This window comes from Elephantulus edwardii, unplaced genomic scaffold (assembly GCF_000299155.1).
Source record: "Elephantulus edwardii isolate Elephantulus edwardi_28Jun2011 unplaced genomic scaffold, EleEdw1.0 scaffold00242, whole genome shotgun sequence".
Classification (NCBI taxonomy): domain Eukaryota; kingdom Metazoa; phylum Chordata; class Mammalia; order Macroscelidea; family Macroscelididae; genus Elephantulus; species Elephantulus edwardii.
Window position 1 is genome coordinate 3,760,247 of NW_006399992.1, and position 24,892 is coordinate 3,785,138.

Genomic DNA, 24,892 nt, shown 5'->3' on the forward strand with positions numbered 1-24,892 from the left:
TTCACATTGAGAACCCCCAAGCCTGTGAGGGGCCGGTGAAAAGGGCCACCATCTTTGCTTTCTTACAGAAATTCTAGCATGGAAGTTAGAAGTCCAGGGGGCAGGTTATCTTAGCCCTGGGTAGAGGGGGTAAATATATCAGGTGACTTTATATTGAAATTCACTCTTTACAAGGAATCCAAACAGAAGCCTTCCACGTTTGGGCACGTGGCACCAGCTGCCAGGCCTAGCCCTTGGGGGCATCAGCCCAGCTAGGCAGTGCTGCTGCTGGAGCAAGGTGTGCTCTGTGTGCTGCCGATGCTGTGGGCTGCGCTACTGTTCTCCGAGGCAGGTGGGGTGGTAGGGACTGGCTGCCTTCCTGCTGTTGTCCCTGCAGTTAATAGAGAAGTTAAGAGAGGTGCATATTAGGCAGGTACATTCCTGAAAAAAAAACAAAAAAACCCAAACACTTCCACTTTGGCATTTTAGTGCAGAAGTAGCTGGACTAGGCCTTGGATGTTAGACCTTGACAGGTTTTCCTGTTTGTTTTTGTTACTGGTTGTTTTGCTTGCAAGGCCTCCTGAATGCAGAAGGGAAGATCATTATGAATTCAAATAACAGTTAACACAGTGGCCAAGAACCTTGACAGCTGATACAAAGTTCCCCAGATTTGGGGGCCCAACATCTGTTCTATGCACCCCAAGTGATAAGCATTTGTCTTCAATAACTGTGACCCATCAATTCTCATAATTACTGCAGAGTATGCCAAGTGAGACTTTTGAACTCTAAGGGGCACTTGGTACCCTGGCAGATATAAAAGAGGTTCAATGATGGTTTAATGGGAGTTTTCATCTTTCCTCATAGACTCAGATTCCTGGCTGGTGCTCCTCATACAAAGTCAACCACCCATCTGTCTGTGGAGGTGCACATGCTGCTATGACTTGAACAGAAGGACTTTCAGAATAAGACTACGAAGAAAGACCTGGCAATCTGTGACTAAAAAGCAGCCAATGAAAACTGTATAGAGCACAACTGTCCAATCTGTAGCCAATAGTGGGGATTGCACAGGACCTAGCAATATTTTGTTCTGTTGTGCATGTGGTGGCCAGAAGTGAGCACCACTACGAGTAGAGAGTGCCTTGTGCACTAAGCAGATAACCTACCTTAGCAATGGGGCAGGAAGTGGTGAGACTGCTGTGTGAAAAACCTGAGGAAAGAAAGAGGCTTTGCACATGGGGAAGGCTGTTGCCAGGAAGCACACCTACTTCTATCCTGGGGTTCACTGGGGAGGCCACGGTATCTCCCATCACACGAAAGAACTCACTTTTTAACACACACTCTACTGTATTTCAGTTAAATTTATTCTTTGTGCCAATGGTGCACTGTGTTGGAGAGGGAGGAAATCTCAGGTCACACACATGGTTTGCATTCAATATTACAAAAGGTCCTAGAGTTAGCTTTTTTTTTTTTAAGCAAAACTGGCCTCAGGGAAGTCCTCAAAAAAGGACTCTAGGTGAGGAAAAGTGATCAGGGCTCTCCAGTGAAAAACACTGTTTTCTTTAAAAGTCAGAGCATCAACAAACTTCTTGTAAGCAGTCTTTCCTCAAATGTGGGAAGCCCCAAAGGGCTGGGTCTGTTTATGAATGAGGCTCTTCTTTCCTGTCATGCTGAAACACACATCTATCAGCCAGAGATAAGCAACCCTCCTGGCTACTTCCTTAAAATAAAATAACAGCAAAGGCTCTGCCCTCAGAGGACGGGAACCTGAGCCCACTACTTCCACTCCCTTTCTAGGGCCTCTCACAGCCTCTGCCAAGAAAGCAGTCCTGCAAAGCATAGCACCAGCTCATGCCCTTGTGTCTAGTTATGGCTTTCTCTGTCACCCATTTGACGAAACACACAACACCATGCATTTTTGCTTCAGACTCAGTGTTTATATGCTTGTTGTATATCTGACGCTTGCTGTGTTTCCTCTGAATACATCTGCCTCCAGAACTGGTGGGCTGAGGCAGGGGAAGCACACTCAGTATCCCTGATGGGCACTGCAGTTCTTTCACTTTCTCTTTTTTTTTTTACCCTCCTCAGAATTTCCCCCTACCCTTCATGCATGGAAGTAATTATGGGTGGAGAAGTGTGCCTGCATGGCACCAACTTTCTGCCAAAAATTCCCTTCTTTCTGAGTGGGACCTTTATTTCTACAAGAGAATCAAATTTCCCAGAAATTCTGATGTTCACAAAAAATACTCCAGAGACTTGAACAAATCTCAATACACTTTAAGTGTTCAGCAGCCCCCTTATAACCTACATGTTGGTCCACACACCAGCTGGATCCTCATGTTAGCAATTAGGTGTAATGTGGCTGCTTAAGAACCACATTATAAAAACCTCCCCACGTCCCTTCAAATAAAGGATGCATCAGCAAGTAGGAGGTGAGTCAACAGCCATACTCCTTTCCTTTTTGGCTTAGTTCAAGTTCACTTGCAAGATGGCCCTACCTCAACCATTAACAGTGAACAATTTTCTTTTCTACAGAATTTAACATGTGTTTGATTATTCACATTCAGGAAAAGTGCCAGTGCTACTCCCTGCCCAGGAAGTCGGAATATTTGCTTTCCGATGTCTATTTGCCAAATATAATTTGTTGCCATGTCAGTTTATTTTAATCAGTACTCATTAAAAATATCTTTTAACTTTGAGGGCTTTGGAAACTCTTAACCTGTTTAATTCAAAACACCGTTCAAAATAAAACCCAAAACAAAAGAGCAGCTGCCCCCAGTACAAGATTGTAGGATGCCTTTCATCAAGATGGACTAGACAATTTAACTGCATGACCTTTTGATTCTGGTCCAATAACCTGCCAGGTGATCTTTCATAATCTACTTGGAAATGTTACGCTAACCCCTCCTTCAGACTATCCCTTCTACCTCTGTGGCTATTTTTGCATGTTAAGATATGAAGATTTTAGCTTATAATAAAACTTATAATAGCATTTTACTTTCTAACAAATTTAAGCAGGCTTTCTTACTCACTGCAGAAAAATCCACCAAACAAAAGTTGAATGTATAGATGTTCCTGCTCTAAGGAGGGTGGAGTCCTTGTGTTTTCTGAGATGATTTCCTGGGACTTTGCTCCATGACACTGGAGGAGGAAAACCCACTGAATTTTTCCTAAAATATTCCTTGGTGTGAAAGAAAAAAAAAAAACCAACCCACAATTATGCCACTTCTGAAGGAGATGAGGAGGGATGAGCCAAGCAGAAAAGATCCACTTAGTGACTGGAGGTTCAAAGATTCCTCATTAAGTATCACAGTTGACCATCAGATGAAATGTGTCTGCTCTTAGAGGAGGAGAGAGGCGTACTGACAACAAGGGCACACAGGATGAAGTCTACTCATTTCACATGTCAGCCTGGGGCTGGGCCTAGATAGTGCCAGGAGCTTTTAAAAACAGAAAAAGGTATTTCTTAGGAGATATTTTACTAAATGTATTTGTTTCTTTAGTTTGGCATAGAGCTATCCAGTTCTAATTTCCTGCCATCGCCTTTCCACTGCATTTTTTGTAGCTAAATCTTTCACCAAGACAGGTCTTGCTTTGGGTACTAAGGAAATAAACTTTATCTAAGAAAGATGTAACACAGAGAGGGTTTAAGGAGAAACAACAATAACAAGAGTTTGAAAGAAAGATGAAAGGAATCCCAATTATTTAGCCCAAAGGAAGCTGCTTGCAAGAACTGCCCACAGAGGATTATTCTAGAGGAGCAGACAACCATCCCTATCTCCCTCAAGGCAGGACATGAGGAAATGAGTTGAAATCACGGCCACTGGGATTTGGGTCAGATAGAAAAGAACTTGCTGATTATGGAGACTGGTCAGTTATAAAGGGAATTTATGGAATTTCTTTCTCAGGTGATATTTAAATATAAGACTGACAAACGTATGCCTGAAAGGTATTTAGATTTAAATATGTCTAAACATTTTCAAAAGCTGGGCTTTCTGATTCTCTTTGTGAAAACACCACCGTTTACAGAAGGAATTCTCCAAGAGAAAAGTAGGTTGGTTATTCCTATAGATTATGGGGGAAAGCAAGTGTATTCCAAAATAGGAATTAAGGGCTTTCACGGTTTCCTGCCCTTCATCTTCCTTTAAGATGGCCATTCTGTTTGCACTTGACCTTTGGTTTTCTGTGGGACTTAACATTCACTCAAAAAGCTGGTAATAGTTGAGACAAAGGGGGAACCAGCAAAGAGTCAAAAGTCATCGTTTTAGGGAGGAGGACACAGGGTTAAGGGCAATATAGGGCTGTCATTTTTTTGTGCAGAGTCTTGTAGAACTATTTCAGCTTTTCGACTACCTGCAACTACACTGGTAAAGTCAAAACTTTTTAATGAAAAAACAATTTTTTACACCTATGCAGAAAAGGGACAGATAGTTTTGCACATGATTTTAGGGACCTTCATTGCCTTGACCGCATACAACAACACAGGAGTTCTGGGGACCTCTGAATTAGCTGGACTCTCCAAGGTGCAGAAAGGGTCTCTGATTACATTTTTGCTCCATTTCCACCATTTATTGCCTTCCCTCTGTTAGGAGACCCCGTAGTTTTAGATATGGAGTTTTCCCAAGCAGTTAATACTAGCTTTATTAAAATATTTTATCATCTGACAACTCCTTATGCCCAGTGTTGTCACATGATAAAGTGGGGACCAAACTTTCTTAGACTCACTTGCATTCTGGGTATGTAAGTAGACATACATAATTCAAACGTGTGAACTGGTTTGGTGCTCTGTGCAGCTAAATGAATGGGAAGCACACCTAAAGTGTAAGTCATCCACATTAAGGGCTGTTTTTTTATATAGATGCAGACACTACCTGAACCCCACAAAGAACATGTAAAGTCTGAGTTCTACAGCTTAATTTATTGTGAAAACTGGACTGAGGCAGGGTTTGAACCCTCACTTCTGCCCACTGGCTGGGTTGTATTAGAACACTCCCTCTTCATCTAAACTTGCTATAGCTCATCACAGAAAAAATGAAATAAGGGACTTCCAGACCGAAACCTCTACCATTGGGTCATCTTCATATTTGAAGACTTCCTCAGGTTTGCATAAAAGTTAAATTTGTTCATATAAAATATTCCCAGGAGAACCAGAAGCTATAGTTTTTAACATAAAGGAATTCTGAACCTGTAGTGTATGTAATGCTAACAGATTTATAGCCCAAACGACAATGTTTGTAGAGCTTTAAGCCTTCTGAACCAGCACAATTTATTTTGCTAGAAAGCACCACACAAAGGTTTTTTTGATTTGTTTGACTACTGACAAAACTATTTCTATATTTAACAAAACTTAGAAATGCCTCCTAAGCCTGTGGTGTTAGGGGGAAGGAAGTAGTAACAACAAAACTCCAAATTCAATGAGCAGCAATAAACACCTTAAACGGAGCTTTGCTTTTTGTCAGGATTGTGGATGAAAGTGTGTGGTGACCAAGGGGTTGTCAATGGGGGTATACTCCGCAAGAGAGAGTCTTAATTCTTCTAACACATGTTGGCAACAGGTCAGCTTTGAAAGTTAAGGTGCAGCCTTCTGACAAAGGTCCGTCTGTGGCTTAGTAGGTACATGTGGAACCCTTGCAGGTGCCTCATCTGTACAAAACCCTCATGTTTATGGTTTTCTTGAGAGGAGTATCAAATTCACTCTCAATACACAGCAGAGGCTGCCAATAGCCCTAGAACCCCACAGCTATGCAGGGTAGAAAAAGGTGCAAAGAATTTTCAGATTTAAACAAGTCAGTATTCCTGTGACCAAAATACTAATTTAAAAATGCTGCTCTGCTAAAAGCTGTCCATTCTGGTCATTTTAAAAGTTGTTTCCGAAGAGCTGTTCACGTAAAACTTCCACATAGGCCAAGAAGCAGTGGGCTGAACAGAACAAGCAATTGCTACATGGTATTAAGTCAGCAAAAATGGTTATCAGAGTTGTATCTTCTCTCCATACCCCTATCTGATCTGTATGCTGAGCGAATCCTTAGAGAACCTGGACTCTATGAAGAATAGTGTGGCATCAAGATTAGAGGGAGATTCATCAACAACCTGCCTTATGCATATGACACAATCTTGCTTGCTGAAAGTGACAATGACAACGAACACTAACCGCAGCAGATCAAAGACTACAAGGCTCAATATGGATTATATCTCAACATAAAAAACCCCCAAAGGCCTCATCATTAGACCAATAAGCAAAATCATGGTGGATGGAGAAAAGCTTCAAGTTGTTTAGGATTTCTTTTACTCGGATCCACAATCAATCTATGACAACAGCTGTCAAGAAGTCAAAAGATGTGTTGCATTGGGGAAATTTGCTGTCAAGGACCTCTCCAAAGTGCTTAAGAGCAAAGATGTCAGTTAAAAGAATAAGGTATACCTGACCCAAGCTATCGTATTTTCAAATTCTTCTTCTGCATCTTGAAGTTGAACTATGAATATTGATCAGCAAAGAATAGATGCTTTTGAATTGTGGCTTTGGCAAAGGATATTGACTGCCAAAAGAACAAACAAATCTGTCTTACTAGCCCTCTGCCTCTCCTCCAATTTCCTTTTAAGGAGTAAGGCCATACCTTTGATATGTAACTTTCTAATAAATCTATATTTACTTTTACCTTAAAAAAAATCTATCTTAAAGGCAGTGCAACCAGAGTGCTCCTTAGAGGCAAGCATGATAAAAATTGGGTCTCAATTATTTGGGGCATATTTTCAGGAGGAACCAGTTCAAGGCGAGAGACATACTGGGAAAAGTAAAGGGTCAGTGAAAGAGAGGAAGTCCCTCAAGGCCACAGACTAAGAAAGTAACCATAACAATGAACTTGAGAATGAAAGATATCATAAGGATGGTGCAGGATTAAGATAGGACTTACTGCCTCTGAAAACCCGCTGGAAGGTCAGGGATGAGCTAGTTCATAATAACAACATATTTTATGTGAGGAAAAAAAAAATCAGATTGTTAAGTGTAATGATTCTGAAGATTATAGAAGTCTGTGAATCAGTAGAGGAATCAGTTCCTCCTCATTTTGCTGTCAGGTGTCAGTAGATCAATTACAGCTCATAGTGACCCCACGTACAAAAGCCTGAAACACTGCCCATTCCGCATCACCCTCACAATCGTCGCCATATGTAAGCTCACTTTTGCAGCTCCGGTGTCAATTTATTGCCTTGAGGGTCCTTCTCTTTTTGCCAACCCTTTACTAAATAAGGATAAAGGGTAACAGAGGATCATGCTTTTTATTCTCACCAGTTTCAGGTTTTGTCTAGCAATCAAAAGGATTAAGATTGGATTCCCCCCAAATGTTCAATGCTTCTCTTCACTTTATCTGTTATTCTTGCAACTTCACTAGCTGTGTGGCCTAGAGTGAGGTCAGAGATCATGGCCTTCACTGGTTCAATGGAAAAGTAACAAAATTCTAAACAGAGAGGCTAGGCCTGCCATTAGCCTCTGGTTGATCCAGCACAGTTACCTATGTTCAAAAATGAAGGAGATGCATGTCTTTCCTCTTCAAAATTACAAGGAAGCTAAGGACGAAGCAATAAAGGAGTGGGGCATCTGTTCTGTCCTTATTGCTCTAATGATCTACTGCTCCATGGAGAATGAGTTCTCCATTCACACCAGTAAACATTAGGCTTGGGAGGTGGGGGACATAAGAATTTCGGGGGATTAGGGAACATAGCTTGAAAACAAAGCACTGTGTTAGATCGCTTATCTTTGTTCTCAATTCTTAATGATATCTTTAAATACTTTTATAGAAAGGTATGAGAGTTTTATGTCATTAAAGGAAAATAGGGCATATTCTATTACAGTGTGTGAACTTTAGAAGAAGATGGTGCCTGGCTACCAGCACTCATCATTCTGACACGTGTCCTTAGAAGGTCCTGCTTAAAAATGGTAGGAAAAATACAGACTGGACACAAATTCATAAAAAAAAAATCAGACTTACAGTACTGATAAGAGATGAGGGGAACCCCTGAGTTTATTACCCTAAAGTACCTTTTTACCCTGGAACTGATGCCACACTCAGAGGTAACCTTTCAGTAAAAAAAAAAAAAAAAGGCTAGGCTATGCAAGATTGAACAATCAACACTTAAACAAAAGCACCGATGAGAAGGAAGGAAACTGGAGGGGTGGAAGTGGCGAGAGTGCTGACATCAGGATGACTGTAACTAAGGTCATGGAACGATCTGTACCTAAATTGCTCTGTAAACTTTCACCTAAACTACAATGAAATATTGAAGAAGAAAAGCATGGCATAGGTTAAAAAAAAGATTGAAAAAATTGGGTTTAAGTCATAGATTAGAGAACCTGGTGGTCAGTGTTTAGCACCCTAGCAGATGTGGTAATAAAATCTTGGCTTCATTTTTCTCACTTCCTGCCCATTTATATGTCAATTCTGAAGTCTTTAGCTTTGTGGGAATGCTTATATTTCCAGTTTTTCAACATTAACTTTTAAATTCAACTCTAACCACAAAATAGCTTAATCGGAAAGGAAACTTCACCAACATCTCAACTCCAATTAACATAAGTAAGTATCCAAACATTCTTTTCTAACATTGCATTGAGCAGATTATATTTTTGTAAAACCTTACTTATGCAAAAATATCTCTATGTGGAAATAGTGGGAACAAACTTTCTCCTTCATCCACTATTTTGATTGATTCATTTCTCCGACACAACACTAAGCATCTGTCATGTGGCAGGCCCTACTCATGAGCCACCAACAAATAATCTGCTTCAAATCAGGCACTATTTGGGGACCTCTGAGGTTTGTAGCTAGGTAAAAATTCTGGGAATTGTGTACGTAATATGGGGTATCAGTTCATCACCTAACACAAGAAGTTTTCGGCACAGTCCATGAGGAATTGTGCGCTAAACCAAAGGCTATGTATGTCTCTGGTGGTCTGAATCCAGCAGAAGCTCTGATGGAGAAAGCTGGGCAATCACAGGATTGTGATTTACAGTCTTGGAAACATGATGGAGAGTCAGCTATGAGTTCTGACTCCACAGAGGTGAGTTTCAGTATCTGCAATAAAGTATAAGCAAGTATATGTAATTATGCATAATTAAAATATTGAGAGGTGAAAGACTATGAGAATCAAAATAAGTGAAAAAAAGAGTTGGGCCCAACAGTCCCACTCACCTGTGTGAGAATAGATGTACCACAAGGCTCCTGTCAGGAGAGCTCCAATCACAAATGCTGCAAATGCAATGCCCATCACAGTCAGGGTGTCCAGACCATGGAAAATCTCTAGACAGGAGAGAAACCAAAGACATACTTTAATTTGGTGTGTCTTTTATATTGATGGCAACTTTGCATCTATTTCACAAACCCTGTCACCGGAGCAAGGATTCACAAAATTTGAGAAAGTACTGAAGATCTCTACAAACTACCGTATATTTACAACTTGCAAACGTTTCTGGAAGGAAAAGGGCATTCTCAGGTTTCCAGGATCTTCCATTTGAAGTTTATTTTGAGCAGTGAACTTGTTAAAGAAGTCAGATTTGTAAACTCTGAAACCTTATGTTTATTATGTCAGCCTGAGGACCTACTATGAAAATTCAGAGACTAGAGTGCTTTGGAAAGTAAGGTAAACTCCCTGTTTACAAGGACTGTTTCTTATTGACATCAATGATAAGGCATAAGCAAATACATATAAGGGAACGAATATTTCCCTGGAAACCAACACAGCACATGAGGCATTTCACAGAAAACACAACACTTCACAAACATTTTTGTGAACAGTTAGAAGCATGAAAGACAGGAAGAAAGGGGGCTAAAATGAAGAAACTACAGAACATACTATTCCACAGACTTGTGTTTCACTGATATCCTCATATTAAACTTTCAATTTTAACAACTCTGTATTGTGTCATTGAAAACATCTTTTGTTTTAACACTTTTCCAACTATGGTCTTTCTATGTGAAGAACAGAAATACTTTCCAGTGCAGTGTGATGTCAGTTTTATGGTCAGCAAAACACATAAATAGAACCAATTGTTCCTCAATTTGGCAAAGAACTTTATATTTGAAATTAATTCCAGGCCACAGAAATAGAACATTTCCTTTCCTTTAAGAAAACTACCTTCTTTAAGTCATTTATAAAAGAAGTTACAATCTGTTTCCAAGGGAGTAGGGGTTTTAGCAGAATAAAACCCTGGGGAGGTAACTGTTTTTTGGTTTTTTTTGTTTTTTGTTTGTTTTTTTTTAATGCAAATATGAAGGTATAAACTAACTTATTAGCACCAAGATGGAACAGACTCAAAGCTGACCCCCTTCTGGGGGTTTTCAGTCTGTAACTTGCACAGGAGAACACTGTTCATCTTTCCCCAGAGGAGCTGCTGGTGGATTCACCAGAGGTTCCTACCACCTTGGGCTGGCAGCACAAGTCCTTATGGACTACACCACCAGAGCTCCTTTCACCTGTTGAAGCCAGGTTTTATAAAACAAAATTTTATAAAAGTGATGGGATCCCCTAGACTAGGGAGAACTCTCTGGAAGTTAAGATAACCATGCCACCAACCTAATTTCATCTAGTTTATGGGACAGATAGTAAAAGATAACTTGTCTTCTTATGCTTATAGGAGCAAAGAAGGGGCATGACTTTTAAGGTTTTTAATGAAAATATTCTTAAATTCTAAAACTATTGTTGGAAATAAAATTGGACCAAGAGGTAGTCATCAGAACAGAGAAAGGAAACTATGCATGGTTCAAAATTGAGAAGGGTATGAGCCAAGGATGTGTCCTATCTCCATATCTTTTCACTCTATATGTGGAACAGATTATACAGAAGGCTAGACTCTATGAGGAGAAATAACTTAATAGCACACAACACATAACAACAACAAACTAGTTTTTCTAAGTTTAAGAATGTGGCATCAGGATTGGAGGTAGACTCATCAACAATCTATGTTATACAGATGACACAACCCTGCTTGGTGAAACTGAGGAGGACCACTTGCTGTTGATGGTCAAGGACTGAAGCCTTCAATATGGATTGAAGCTTAATATCAACAAAACAAGTCACCACTGGGCTGATTGGCAGCATCGTGATAGATGGTCAAGAGATTGGTACCAGCAGCCAGGAAATTAAATGATGAACTGTATCGGGAAAATCGACTGTCAGAGACCTCTCCAAAGTACTGAAGAGCAATGATGTCTGTCTGAACACTAAGGTGCACATGATACAGGCCATGGTCTTTGCAATTACTTGCTATGCATCAGAAAGGGATAATAGGAGAATTGATGCCTTTGAGCTGTAGTGCTGGATAAGAGTATTGAATATACCATGGGCTGCTAGGAGAACAAATCAGTTTGTCCTAGAGAGGATGAAGCCAGGCTGCTCCTTGGAGGCAAGGATTCTGAAACTTCTTTGTCTGACACACTTTGGACATGCTGCAAGGCGGGCCCAGTTCTTGGAGAGCGATGTCATGCTTGGGAGGGTGGAGGGATAGTGCAGGAGAGGAAGACCCTCGATGAGATAGACTGATTCAGTGACTGGGGAAATGGGATAGTTGTGTTGGGGACAATAAGACTGGCACAGGATAGAGTAGGGTTTAGGTATAGAGGGTCGCCATGAGTTGCAGGTGACTCAATGACACACAACAACAACAACAACGTTTTGCTAAGTTTAAAAAAATCCCCAAATTGATGATGTCCTTTATGATACTCAAACTATACACATATGAGAGAATGTGTTCATATGGTCCTATTTCTAGTTCACGTCTTGTGGTGGTGGTGTGTACTGTCCAGTCAGAACCGACCTATGGCTGACCTGCCAGTGGGTTTTCAGAGCAGTTAATCACACAGGAGGAGACTGCCCATCCTTCTCTCATGGAGCAGCCGGTGGATTCAAATCACATGCCTTCACGAATGCAGCACAGCTTCTTGGGACTATGCCACCAGAGCGCCCCAGTTCATATCTAGTTCTTTGATACTGCTAAGTACTGAATAAAGTTGCTTAAGTAAAGTGCTTAGTATAAATGAACACTCTGGACTAGTCGTCCTGTGTAGGATGGCATTAGCATGGAGACCAAGCCTGGTAGCAAAGATCTTCCTCACAAGAAAATATCTAGAACATCCTGACATACAGCCAGGAAGGCCTGATTCTAGTCCTGCCTGAAGCTCCAACTGTAATCAGGGGAAAATCACCTAACACATTATTATTCCACACAGATTTTCTAATTCCACAGAAGAGGAAATTAGCCTGAATAATTTCCAGCTCATCATTCTATAGCGGTTGGAATGTCTAGTTCTCATGTGCCTTTCACAAATGCTTCAAGGACTGTTGGACTAGACTGTCCTAAAGATACTACAGCAACTTTCCTTTGCAATGGTTTTTTGAGCGTGGTGAATATTAATGGCCCTCAAAGCAAATAGCTCCCGTTGCTGTATGTCAAGACTTTCTTCACACAACAAATCACAACAGATATTCACATGCATATAATTAACTTCTCTGAAATCAAGTGATATACTACAATGCTATTAAAACCATACAAGAACAGGAACGATAAAGAGGAAAATGAAGAAATGCAGGGTGGGGAGAAGGGAGAATGAGGACAGAGGTCTTCTTATCAAAACTCAAAGTTTGGCAAAAGTTCACTAGCCAACTCATTCTTAGAGAAGCCCAGGAGGCTTCATTTCGAAATAGTTGCATAAAGACTTACGTGGAGGCATTTGATTCGGTTCCTTAGGACTTGGACCTGTTTCTGAAACAAAAACATCAATCACAATGCATTCCACTGAGAAATCAAATTTTAAGCAAAAGGTCATACAAATCTTCACAAAGGCTAATGTTCTTATATTTGTTAATACTTTGTGAAAGCTCTGTCAATTATCCTCTTTCGTTATCAAGCCTCCAATACAAATCACTCAAATCTGTCATCGATGCATTGTACATGGTATTCAATCTGAAGAACATTTGAAGGAAAATACCTACACTTAAAGCAGGAATTTAAGTCTGACGATTCGCATTCACATGTGTATGTCATTTATAATTATTTACAAAAGGATTCTGTAAAATGTGATGGTTCTCCAGTGTATCCAGAATAATACCTTTTAATATCAAGTACACTTATTTTTATCCTCAAACTATTGTCTCTTCATCCGATGTTTGCACTGTTACAGACGTCTACTCATTTGTCTTCAATCTCCTGCCAACACCTCTGCGTCAGAGTTCCTTCTCCACACATGCCCCGAGAAAGTACGTTTCAGAGCTCAAAGCTAATCATGGTATTGCCCTGACATGCAATTTGACTAGGCTAGGATATCCAGTTATTTGATCAAATTCTAATTTTTATATTGTTATGAATGTATTGTGTTGTGTGTGTGTGTGTGTGTGTGTGTGTGTGTGTGTGTGTGTGTGTGCTGATTTTCTGTAAAGCAAATTACCCTTCATAATGTGGGCAGTCTTCATTCCATCAAATGAAAACCTTAAGAGCAAGCCCAAGGTTTTGGAAGGACAGAAGAATTCTTCCTCAAGACAGAAACCAAAATCCTGCCCCATTTCCAGGCAGCTGGTCTGCTCTACAGATTTCAGACTCAAGACAGCAACATCAACTTTTTACTCGAATTTCCAGCCTGCCATATAGGCCCTATCACTGCATGAACCAATTCTCTGGAGAACCTCAACTTAAAATTGTCTTTTTTTTTTTTTTTTAAATCCAAACTTTTGAGAAACACAAAGTTCTCCCTCCCACTTTTCCTGCTGGAGTGAGCCTTGTACCCGTGCTAAACAACTCGTAGTAGTTATTTAAGGCAGTATAGCAGAAAGTTGCAATGGCTAGTCTTCCAGAGAGGAGCCTCTAGAGTTCATTGCTTAAGTGATTGGCTGTGAACTGGAAGGTCAGTAGTTCAAATTCACCAGGCACAATATTTGAGAAAAGAAATCATATGGAAATATGATTCCATGAAGACTGTTGTTGTTATGTGCCACTGAATTGAATACAACTTACAGATTACAGGCTAGAAAACCCTAAGGAACAATTCTACTCTGGTACTTGGGCACTGTGAGACAATGTAATGGCACATTTCAACAACGATCTTACAGAAGTCTTTCTTACAAGGCACCCTTGACTGGGGAGATTGTTAGGTTAGTAGTTAGGCATTAGACTATATGAAAGTGGTAGTAAATATAAGTATTTCTGTCACATTTTAGGCACATAAACGGATCTGTGGAGCTGTGATTTCATTTGAGGGTCACAGCAAAACTGTGAGAGAGCCAGAAGAGGTTTTTATCCCTATTTTATAAATAAGTAGTCTGAGGCTGGTGTCAAGAGCATCAGAGCAGGGGTTAAACTCCAATTCCTAGTCCACAGCTTAATTGACTCTGCTTATCTGGGTAAGTATATATTTAAATAGCTACTTGTGCACAGCTTAAGACCCCTGGGTGTTACAGGCAATTTGTGCTTGACTACTAAAGGTTGGTGGTTCAAATCCACTCAGCAGCACTTCTGAAGAAAGGCTTCTGTAAATATTATAGCCAATACAACCTACAAGGAAGTTCTACTCTCTAATGCAGTGGGTCAACATGAGTTGGAATGAATTTAAAGGCAGTGCTTTTATGCCCAGCTACTCACTATCGTCAACAGTGCAGATGGCAAACCATACCTCCCCAACTTTTTATGTCTCATAGGCTAAAGATTGACTGTATATTTACAAATGACAAGAAAAATCAATGATGTGTTTGTTATACATCAAAATTATGTGGCGTACCCATTTTAGTGTCCATAAATAGTTATATTTGAGCACAGTCATGCCTATTGATGTATATCTATTGCTGCAGGACCAGGAAATATTTTGTTCTCTTGTATCCAGGGTTGCCATAGGTTGGGATAGACTTGATGGCACTAAACTACACCAACATTGCTGCTCTTAGGTTACAACGGCAGGTGTGAACAACTAGGTAGGGTTGTGTGTCCTACAAATCGAAAATATTTACTATCTGGCTCTTAATAGGTAAACACACGCTAGTCCCTGGCTCTTAGGGAAGGAGTGCTCGTTTCAAATCTGAGATACTACCGTGGACTGCACGTCCCTTGTGGTTATGCTGCCTACTACAGCGGCTCTGGGATGAGGTCAAATGCAAAAGTTACACTTATGTATTTAAAAGCAGAGATGATCACAGGCCTTGGCAAAAATCTAGTTAACAATGACACAGCAATTCAGTATGCAGATCACACACTCGCTACAAAATGCCACAACATAAGTGGCTGTCTTTTGGGAACTTGGTCCCAGCTGTACTGGCAGTGAGAATAACAGCCATGCTTTATATTCATATAATGTTTTATGGCTCAAAAATAAGCCTTTCCTTACATTATCTCATTTTAAACTCTTACAAAACCTATGAAGCGAGGGCATCTAACTACAAAATTCTCCTACATTCAAATAGTAGTTGTTTAAGTCAATGAACTAAGTCCAAAGGCATTTAAAGGTCTCCATAGTGTGTATCATTCGAGAAAATATACACACTTCTGGGAAGCATTCCAGCCAATCAACCACCCTTGGTTAAGCTTTGTCACTCAGAATTCCTGAGTGCTTTAAAAGTAATGATTCTCCCCTAAGTAAACTCCACAAGTGAGAGTTTAGGTTTTACAGCAAAGCCTGTGTAATAGATGGCATTGTTTTAAAATTCTTAATGGCCTTGTGTTATGAGCTAATCTTCTACCCCCATCTCAAATAGGGGCCTTCTCTCAGAGCTAAACAGAAACAGTTGTTTCTTATTTCCCCTAGGAGAAGTTCCTTCATGAGTTCTGTGCATAAACAATGCTAGGCTGCAGAACTGAGGTTAAGGGATTTTTATTCTCTTTTTGTTCCAAAATCCCCAATAACTCCTGAAAAGAACAAGTACATTTGCTCTCCAGTGAAACCCTATAATCATGTTGGCATGCTGAAAGGAAAAGAGTCGATGGAACAATATTTACTTATGGTTTAAGGAGAAGATTGTAAGAAAGGAATCTTAAATTTTGTAGGAGAGAGAATTTTAGCAATAAAAATTTCTTTACAGAAAGAACACACTATAATCATCATTCTGAATGAAACACTTTCATATATTCTTGAGCAAATGCTGGTCTACCTCTAGAACCAAAATTTCCTTCCAAGGTATAAATTTCCAAAATGGACTATTTCTGGGGTTATGCATGAGTAACTGACCACAGCATTTGGCCTCCAGCTCTCAGTTCTGAAATATGGCAGGACTGGGCACGTCCACAGGAAAACAAGGAGTCTCACTGGTACCCACTTTACCGGCCAAGTGGGAAACATCTTGAAGACAAGGCAGTTCAGGAACACTCCGTGCAAGACTGTTTCCGATATGCTTATCTTACTAGTAGATATGCGTACTACTTTCAAAACAAACAAAACCCCATGAAATGGTTGCCAGTGAGTCAATTTTAATTAAGCAACTAGAAAGGACAGAGACCTGCTCCACAGGTTTCCAAGGCTGTAAATCTTTATAGAAACAGACTGCCTCATCTTTGTCCTGTGGAATGGTTGATGAATTCATTGCAATTGGACTCTTTCTCTAGGTTCTTTCAACATTTATGGCATTTACTGCAACTTATTAGCATCATCATCCTATTAGATTAGTGGTTCTGAATTGGAGTGATTTTGCCCCAGAGGGCATGTGGTGATATATGGAGACAATCTGGGTTGCCACATTTGCGTGGAAGGAGAAATTTACTCCTCACATGTACCATCATCTTGTTAGATGCTGTCAAATCAAGCTGACTCATAGCAACTTTATGAACAGCCAACCTGAACTCTGCCCTATCCTGTGCCATCTTCATCATTGCTGAAACACTTAAACCCACTGCTGAGGTCACTGTGTCAATCCATTTCTTTGTGAGTCTTCCTCTCCTTCTCTGCCCGTACCCCATCATCTTCTTTCTGAGCATATTGTCCCTCTCCAATGAACAGCCTCACCTCACTACATGCCTGAAGTATGGGACGAAGCTTCATCGTCTTGGTCTCCAAGGGGCACTCTGGCTCCATCTTCTCCAAGACATATCTATTTGTTCTTTTGGCAGTCCATAGGCTATTCAGGACCACACCTCAAAGGCATCAATTCTTCTATCACCCTTATTTACTATACAGCTCTCCAATGTGTAGCAGGTGATTGAGAATAACATGGCCTTAACAGATACACCTATCTTTGTCCCTCAGAGTGGCTGGCAGATTCAAACTGCCAACCTTTTGGTTAAGGTAGTTAGGCACTACCTCTAACAGTTAAGAACTATCAACAGACTCCTCCCATAAAGATTAACAGCCTTGGAAACATGGAGAAGGATCATTATGAGTTGGAATTGACTTGACAGCAGTGATTACTGGGATGAGTATGGACAATATCACATGTGTAGGTTTCCTTCTAAATAATTCACTGTGAGATGGACAGTGATAAATAAGAATAAAACCCAATTGCTAAGGCAATTCTAATTCACAGTGAAAAATGGTGAGAGCCCATGTGTAGAAGACAACTATGCTCCTGAGAGTTTTCAATGGCTAGTTTTTCCAATTCAGCCTTCAGTATGGCTTACATCTCAGCATCAAGAAAATGAAAATACTCACCACTGGACCAAAGGGAAACCTCATGATAGCTGGAGAAAAGTTGTCTGTGATCTCTATTACTTGGATCCACAAACAACATCCTTGGTGCCAGGGGTCAAGAAATCAAAAGATATTTCTCATTGGGAGAGTCAGTTTTTAGGGACCTCTCCAAGGTGTTGAATAGCACGGATGTTACTTTAAAAACTAAGATGAGCCTGGTTCCACGTTAGGGTCTTTTTTAATAACTTCCTATGCATCTTAAAAGTGACTAAGGATGACAAAAGAAGAATCAATGCCTTTGAGTTGTGGTGTTGGAGTAATGAATACCCCATGGGCTGCCAAAAGAATAAACAAGTATGTTTTGAAGCAAGTGGGGGTTCTCCTTGTAAGCAAGAATGATGAAGCTTTGTCTCACAGACTTTAGGCATATTGTTAGAAGGGGCCAATCTTTGGAGAATGACATCATACTTGGAAAGGTGGAGGGTCAAAATAAGAGAAGACTCAACATGATAATTGACATGGTGACTGTAACAGTAGGGGCAAGTATATTGAAGTTGGTTAAGAAGGCACAAGACAGGGTCAGACTTGATCTGTTGTTCCACAGGGTTTCAGGTCACAAGTGACTTAAGGACACATAACAATTTCCCCCAAACAGATCATTCAGCCTTTCTTCAGAGGCTGGGGTGAGGCGTCCAAGCCTCCAACTATTCAGTTAGCCATCAAGTACTTAATCACACACACTATCCTGGGCTAGGCCTCTGTTCAGGTAAGAATGACCATGAATAAATAATTGCTGAAACCAGATAGTGGGCTCAGGGGGATTCATTCTACTGTTTTCTCTACTTTTTTAATGCATGTGCCATTTTCCAGCAAAAATGTTTTTAAAACTGTGATTGTGAGGATGGCACCAAACCAGGAAATGACTCCTTCTGTTGTACATAGGGTTGCTATGGGTCAGAAGAGACTCAAAAGCCTCTAATGACAAAAATAAAAGAGCACACACAATAAAAGAAAAATCCTATGATTCCCTTCTCCTCTCCTGGATAAAGACAATTCTGTCAATAAAACATTTCTACCGTCTTGCTACAGCCTAACAACAAAATCTGATATACCCATCTAAGTATTTTATTCTGGAAAGACCAAGTATGTTCAAAAAGTAATGTCACTCTTAGGTTAACTTCTAATTTATAGTCATAACTTTCCATTCTATACCACCTACTTCTGCCCCTACTCCCTAAACAACAACAAAAACTACTTAGCTGAGAGGTTAAGGGCAAGAGGAGGAAATAAACATTTACAGAATGCCCATGTATGTCAGGCAGCATGCTGAGAATAGTGTTATTTCTGCAAGTTATATCCTGGGAATAATGACAAAATTTAATATTTCATACATATAACTCACTAAGAATCACACCCTGAATCTAAATCAAAGAACATTTGGAAACGATATTTTATGCTCACATGTGTGTGTGAAGTTTCAGGGAAATGATTGCTCCTCCCTTTCACCATTTTTTAAACCAATGATATGGCGTAACCATTTTCCTGAGTAAGCCCAAGTGTTCTGAAACACTGTAAAAAGTAGTCACAGCGTCCAAAGAAAACAGCACTAGAATGCCTATAATCCAAACTACTGCAGAAAATATGGTTGGGATGGCACCATCTCAACTATTTTAATTGTTCTGCCATGTACCATATTATGCATAAGCTAGTTATGTTTTCCGGGCCTTTTTGTGAGTTACACTCCATAGTTACAGAGCTCCTCCTTAACGTCAATACTCTGCTGAACAGTTTATAAGTTTTTAAACATTTTACACTTTGGAGGGAGCCTCTTAACCCCAAATCCCTCATAATATCTGTCATTCATAATGCTATGACAAGGACATTAACTTGAAATATCAATACAATACAATAAGAAAGAGGCAAGGGAAGTGAGAAGAGGGGTATGAGGAAACAGATGCTTATGCTGATTTTAGTTTTTATTAAAAACTAAAAGCAAACTCTCCCTAAGATAAGACATAGTTTAAGGGTACAGATACTGGAATAAAAATACCTAGATCTAAACCCAAAGTTCATTTTATATTATGTGATCTTGACCAAATTACTTAGCTTCTCTTTCTATCTCTCAGAGGTGCTATGAGGATTGAATATGATGATCTACATTGTTAGTATTTAGCACACAGCCTTAACCTAATCCTCAGTAAATTCTTAATAATTAACCAATATCGTCATCTTAATCATCACTAGCATTCATAGCTACTATTGAAAATATAAGCAATGCCTGGGTTAGGAGTAGAATGCTTATCCAATGCTGCTTTCCCAGTTACTTAGAAATCAAATGTTATAAAGATTTACTGCAGAAATTCAGATAGAGGCCAAGAGGAAGGATTCAGAATCATATTTTAGCCTTGATGGACTATGCTCCCTGGCCAGAGGGGGGGGTAAATACTTCCTGAAACATGTTCATGCCATGGTCAGCCAGAGAGTTTGAGCGTTAAAATGCCAACTAGAGACTTTATTTGATATCTGATAAAACACAACTGTCAGTAAATAAAATGGTCCAAATTAGATCCCAGTAAGAGATCCATATGCTCTCACACATTCTACACTAAAAGGAAGTATATCAGAACACCATTTTTGATGCTGTTAATAGGCAAATAAACCAAAGAGCCATTATGCTTGGGAAAGAAGAAGGTTAGTGAAGTAGAGAAAGAACCTCAACAAGAGAAACAGACGCAGTGACAGCAATAATGCGGAAGGCTCAGGGAAGACTGTGAGGTTGGCCCAGGATCGGGCAGGATTTTTATCTGTTCATCTGATGGCACCTAACCAGCAACACTAAAGAAATGAAGTTCCTGGGTGCTGTACATGGCTTATTTGTGTCTATTAAGCTAAATGGAGCTTTGGTGGCATTTGGTTAAAATGGCTGACTTCCAAGCCACAGGAGAAAGTTGAGGCAGTGTGCTTTAGAAAGATTTGCAGCATTAGAAACGGCATGGTACATTTTTGTTTTACTGTTGTTATGTACCATAGAGTCAGAATCAACTCACAGCTGTCCCTCCAGCAAGTTTTCAGATGCAATATATCACAGAGGAGGAGACAGAACTCCCCATGTTTTTCCCAAAGAGTAACTGGTAGATTCAAGTCACATGCCTTTAGTTTGGCAGCACAATCAACACTCCTCGTACCAGCAGTTAGAAAATCTGGGGATGTATTGGGAAAGTCTACAGCCAGGAACCGCTCCAAAACACTTAGGAGCAATGATGTAAGTTTGAAGACTAGGGTGTGCCTGATTCACGCCATGGCCTTTTCAAACTCCTGCTATGTATCTGAAAGCTGGAAAATGAACTAAAGATGACAAAAGAAGAATTGATACCTTTGAGCTGTGGTGGTGGTGAAGAGTACTGAATACCCATAGACAGTCAAAAGGACAGACAGACATGTCTTGGGCAAATGTAGCCAGAGAGCTTCTTGGAGGTAAGGACGGCAAAGCTTTGTCTCTCATATGTTGTGCCTGTGGCTAGGAGAGGCTATTCCTTGAAAAGGGACATCATGTTTGGAAAAGCGAAGCATCAGGGAAAGAGAGGAAGACCTTCCATAAGATGGACTGACAGTGACTGCAGCGATGAGTTTAGAGCGTGTCAGAGATGATGAGGATGGCACAGGATGGGACAGGGTTCGGGTCTGTTGTTAATACAGTTGCTAAGAGTTATATTTGACCGCATCAAACCACCACAACTAGCCATTAAAGCACCCTTGTACTGTTCTGTAAGGCTGTTAAAATCAGAATCAACTTGATGACAATGGGATTTTGTGACTAAAGAATGGTGGCTAGAACTTAACCAAACGCACTGCAGAAGGCAGGCCTGTTGATTTGCTTCCATCACAATTGCATCCAAGAGAAAATTCTAGAGTAGTTCTATTACGTAAAACACAGGATTTCATGAGCTGGAAGTGATTCAACATTAACTGCTTTTGCGTTTGTTTTGTTTTTTTTTTTAAATACAAATTATCTTACTCCCTTTATAAGTGGTTATTTCAATAACAAAGTAGAGACTCCATTGTCCTATTCTAAAAGAAATGATATCCAAATAAAAAGGAAAATAAACATAAAAGACAAGAGGGGGCACACAGAGTTGAAAACTACCAGGAAATTTACCTCCCTGAGGATAAAGGCACAGAGTATATTATCGTTTAGCCCCTAGGAAGGCCGTCCTACAATTTAGTCTCCTCAATTTGTTTAACAAACCTTAGCAATGAATGTTCTTTACTCACAAACCCTCCCTCTAAGCTCTAGCCTCAATTAGCAAATCTCATAAAATTACTTTGATATATGGTAAAACTTTCCTCTTGAACTTTTTTATGTAAAGAAAACTCTGAAATACTATCAGGATAATTTCCCTATGTTTAAATAAAAGTAATTACTTTATTTACAAGAGAAATTACTTAGAGAAATACCACCAGACTTAAAAGGAAAATGAATGAATTACTGGAAGTTATAGCGCTGCAGTATTAATGCCTAATTATTGTCTGGCATGGGAAATGGCAAACTGCTGCCTTCAATTACCAAAAAGAATTACCTCTCTCAAAATAGGTAAGAATAACAGATGGGAGTATGAGGGAGCCCTTGCTATCTTTAAACTTTTCAAAGTACAAAATATAGCCAGTTGTCCAATTACAATATACTTAGTAACACAATTAATTTATTCTCCCCCCTTTCCCTTAAACATAAACATGAAGCTGGGTGGATACCCCATTTATAGCAAGAATGTGGCTGCTGTAACTGTTTCAAGTTGTTGAAAACCAACCAATAAAAGTAAAACAAACACAAATGTTGCTGAGGAACTAATAAAAATGGAGTACATAACATTTCATACCAGCTTCAGAAGGACTGGAAAGTGAATTAGAAGTGACGCTGCTTCCTCAAAATAGTATATTTGAATGTCACAGCTCAAAAAGTCTTATCAAGTACTCTGATCCAGCCCTTGCCTTTTCTAGATAAAGAGAATAAAACTCAAGGCCAAGGTCCCACAGCCAGTTAGTGGGAAAGCCAAGGACAGTGTCCCAGTCCCCGTCCCCTAAACCAGTGAGTGCCCTCTTCATTGAAGTGAACATGTTCCTAGATGAATGCTGCCGCCACCACCATTGGAATGGCACTGCCAGTTTCACAAAGGTCATTCAATCAAACAGGAAACTGAACAGCACCCACAGGCCTCTGTCCTGACAGGTCCTGCCTGCCCCCAGTCATCTCTGCTGCCAATCTTGCCAAATCCCAGCCCAATAATTTTCAATATCAGAAATGTTGCCCCAGAGGCATTCCAAACCCTACAGCTGGTGTTGGCACCATGCAGCAGAACTCCGGCTTTTGTCAAGGCTCTGGGTGTCTAGGTTCCTCTCTGTCCTCTGGAAGTTAGAAGGTGGCTTGCAGCTTTAACCCTGAAATTTCTAACCCTAGAAACTTGGAATCCATTCTCACTCTCCCAGCCTTCTCTCAGTTTGGTACTTTTAGATACCAACTGTAACTATACATGCCACATTGGTTCTAACTATCTATCACATGTTGAAAGCTACCAAGTGTGTTATCCCTCCTCCACGCCCTTGGAGTTGTGGCATGGGACTCCGTCAGATACTCTTACACAATCCACAGGATCTCATGTCCATTCCTAATACTGCCATAAGGCAAAGAAAACTGCCTCTCTGCTGGTTTGGTCAGCTCTGGCCTGTGCCTGACGGGGCTCTGCCTGCCTGTCGCCCAGACACAGACCCCAAACTTTCAGGGCACATTCTTCCCTTTTGCTAGAAAGTGTAGCTTACTAACATTTCCTGCGTTTGCAAAGGCAAGCATCCTTGGCTTCAAGTAACACACTGCTTTCAACCTTCTTTCTCCAGTAATACTAAGATGGATAATGCCCATATGTATAATAGTCTCCCAAAAGCATTTGCGGATTCCGACAAAGCACTAGAATTGCTAGTTGCAGGCTCACAGCCATTTTCAGTGTATCGCTCACCAGGGGCTACAGTGTGGTAACATGGGTTGTGGATTATGCAACTCCCAGCATGCCAGAAGTAATTCTAACCTTTGCTTGCATGCTCAAGGAAGCGTACCATCATGGCAGGGACGCTCATGACTCTGACCTCATTTTTTTGAAGACAAGGAAATCATTTGCAAATGTATCACTCAAAACACCCACAACTGGCAGCAGGACAGTCAGTTAATAAAAGACTCCTCACACAAAGAATCTTCTACTAAAGTTTCTCCCTGGCCATTTACTAATCTTTTGAATAAAAGTGGACTTTGATTTATGGCATTGGATTTTCTTATGGTGAAACCCCTGGGTGCCTGCTCACTCTGACTGCATCTTCTAAAGTACCTTTAGCTTCTTCTGAGTGACGGAGCACAACAAGGGGCTTAATGAAGGTCATCTTGTTCTGCATCATGGTCCAGATCATGGAGGCATCCAGTGAGGTACAGGCTTCATCCAGAGACACACACTGCAGGGAGGCAAGAAAAGCACAGTGGGGGTCACTCCAAAGGCCATTCACCAGCTTAGCCTGCGCAGCTGTCTGGTCCCTTATCAGGGCAGCCCCCAGTTGTTTACCTAGCAGAAAGAGGAAATGGGGGTGTTTTTCAAAGGATGCTAAATGATTTGGGAGATATAGTGAAAGGCTCAGTGTATTCTCAGCTGCATCTGAAGATACAAATACTACTGGATGACTTATACTTGTTGTCTTTTTTAATTCTTCCCACAAACCAACTACAAGTCTTAGTGTTATTTATTCTGAATAACACAGAAACCATATGACTATGTTGGCCCTTCACCAAGCTAGCTTCATATAAATGGTTCATTTTGTGATTTGCGATTGTAGAAAACTTGCCTTATGAAGGTGACAGATTTTATATTTAGTTGTCCAGAAGATAATCATGTTGCTGACTTTTTGGATTTTTTAATCCTGGTATAGACTTACACTCCCTGGAACTTTCCAACATCATCTGCTTTTAATGCTCTAAGATGCAGGTCCTGGAGAGCTGTACCCAGGTGTGAAGGCCGTAATAACAGCTACCTTGAGCCCACGCCAGTACCCTTATTCTTTAAAATAACTCATGTCTTATTCATGCTTATTAAGAGGTGAGATTCTAATGTAAAGAATATCCACCTATTTTCGTTATAACAAGAAACAAATAAGTAGCAAATTCAAGCTAAAGCTGAGGAAAATTAAACCAAATCCGAGGCAACCAAAGTATGACCTTGAGTCTATCCCACCTGAATTTCAGAACCATCTCAGGAACAGATTTGAGGCTTTGAACACTAATGAACGAAGGCCAGATGAGTTGTGGG

General features: G+C 40.3%; 1 protein-coding gene across 2 annotated transcripts in view; it reads right to left on the reverse strand.

The window, feature by feature from the left end:
* Positions 1–251: 251 nt before the first annotated feature.
* TGFBR3 (transforming growth factor, beta receptor III) overlaps positions 252–24,892 on the reverse strand; it is a 143,788-nt gene continuing 119,147 nt past the window's right edge. For both annotated transcript variants that reach the window (XM_006898961.1, XM_006898962.1), the window contains 4 exons: positions 23,927–24,047; positions 12,683–12,724; positions 9,159–9,266; positions 252–370 (listed from right to left, as the gene is read on the reverse strand). In XM_006898961.1, the coding sequence (XP_006899023.1) occupies positions 252–370; positions 9,159–9,266; positions 12,683–12,724; positions 23,927–24,047 (390 nt within the window). The remainder of the gene's footprint in view (positions 371–9,158; positions 9,267–12,682; positions 12,725–23,926; positions 24,048–24,892) is intronic.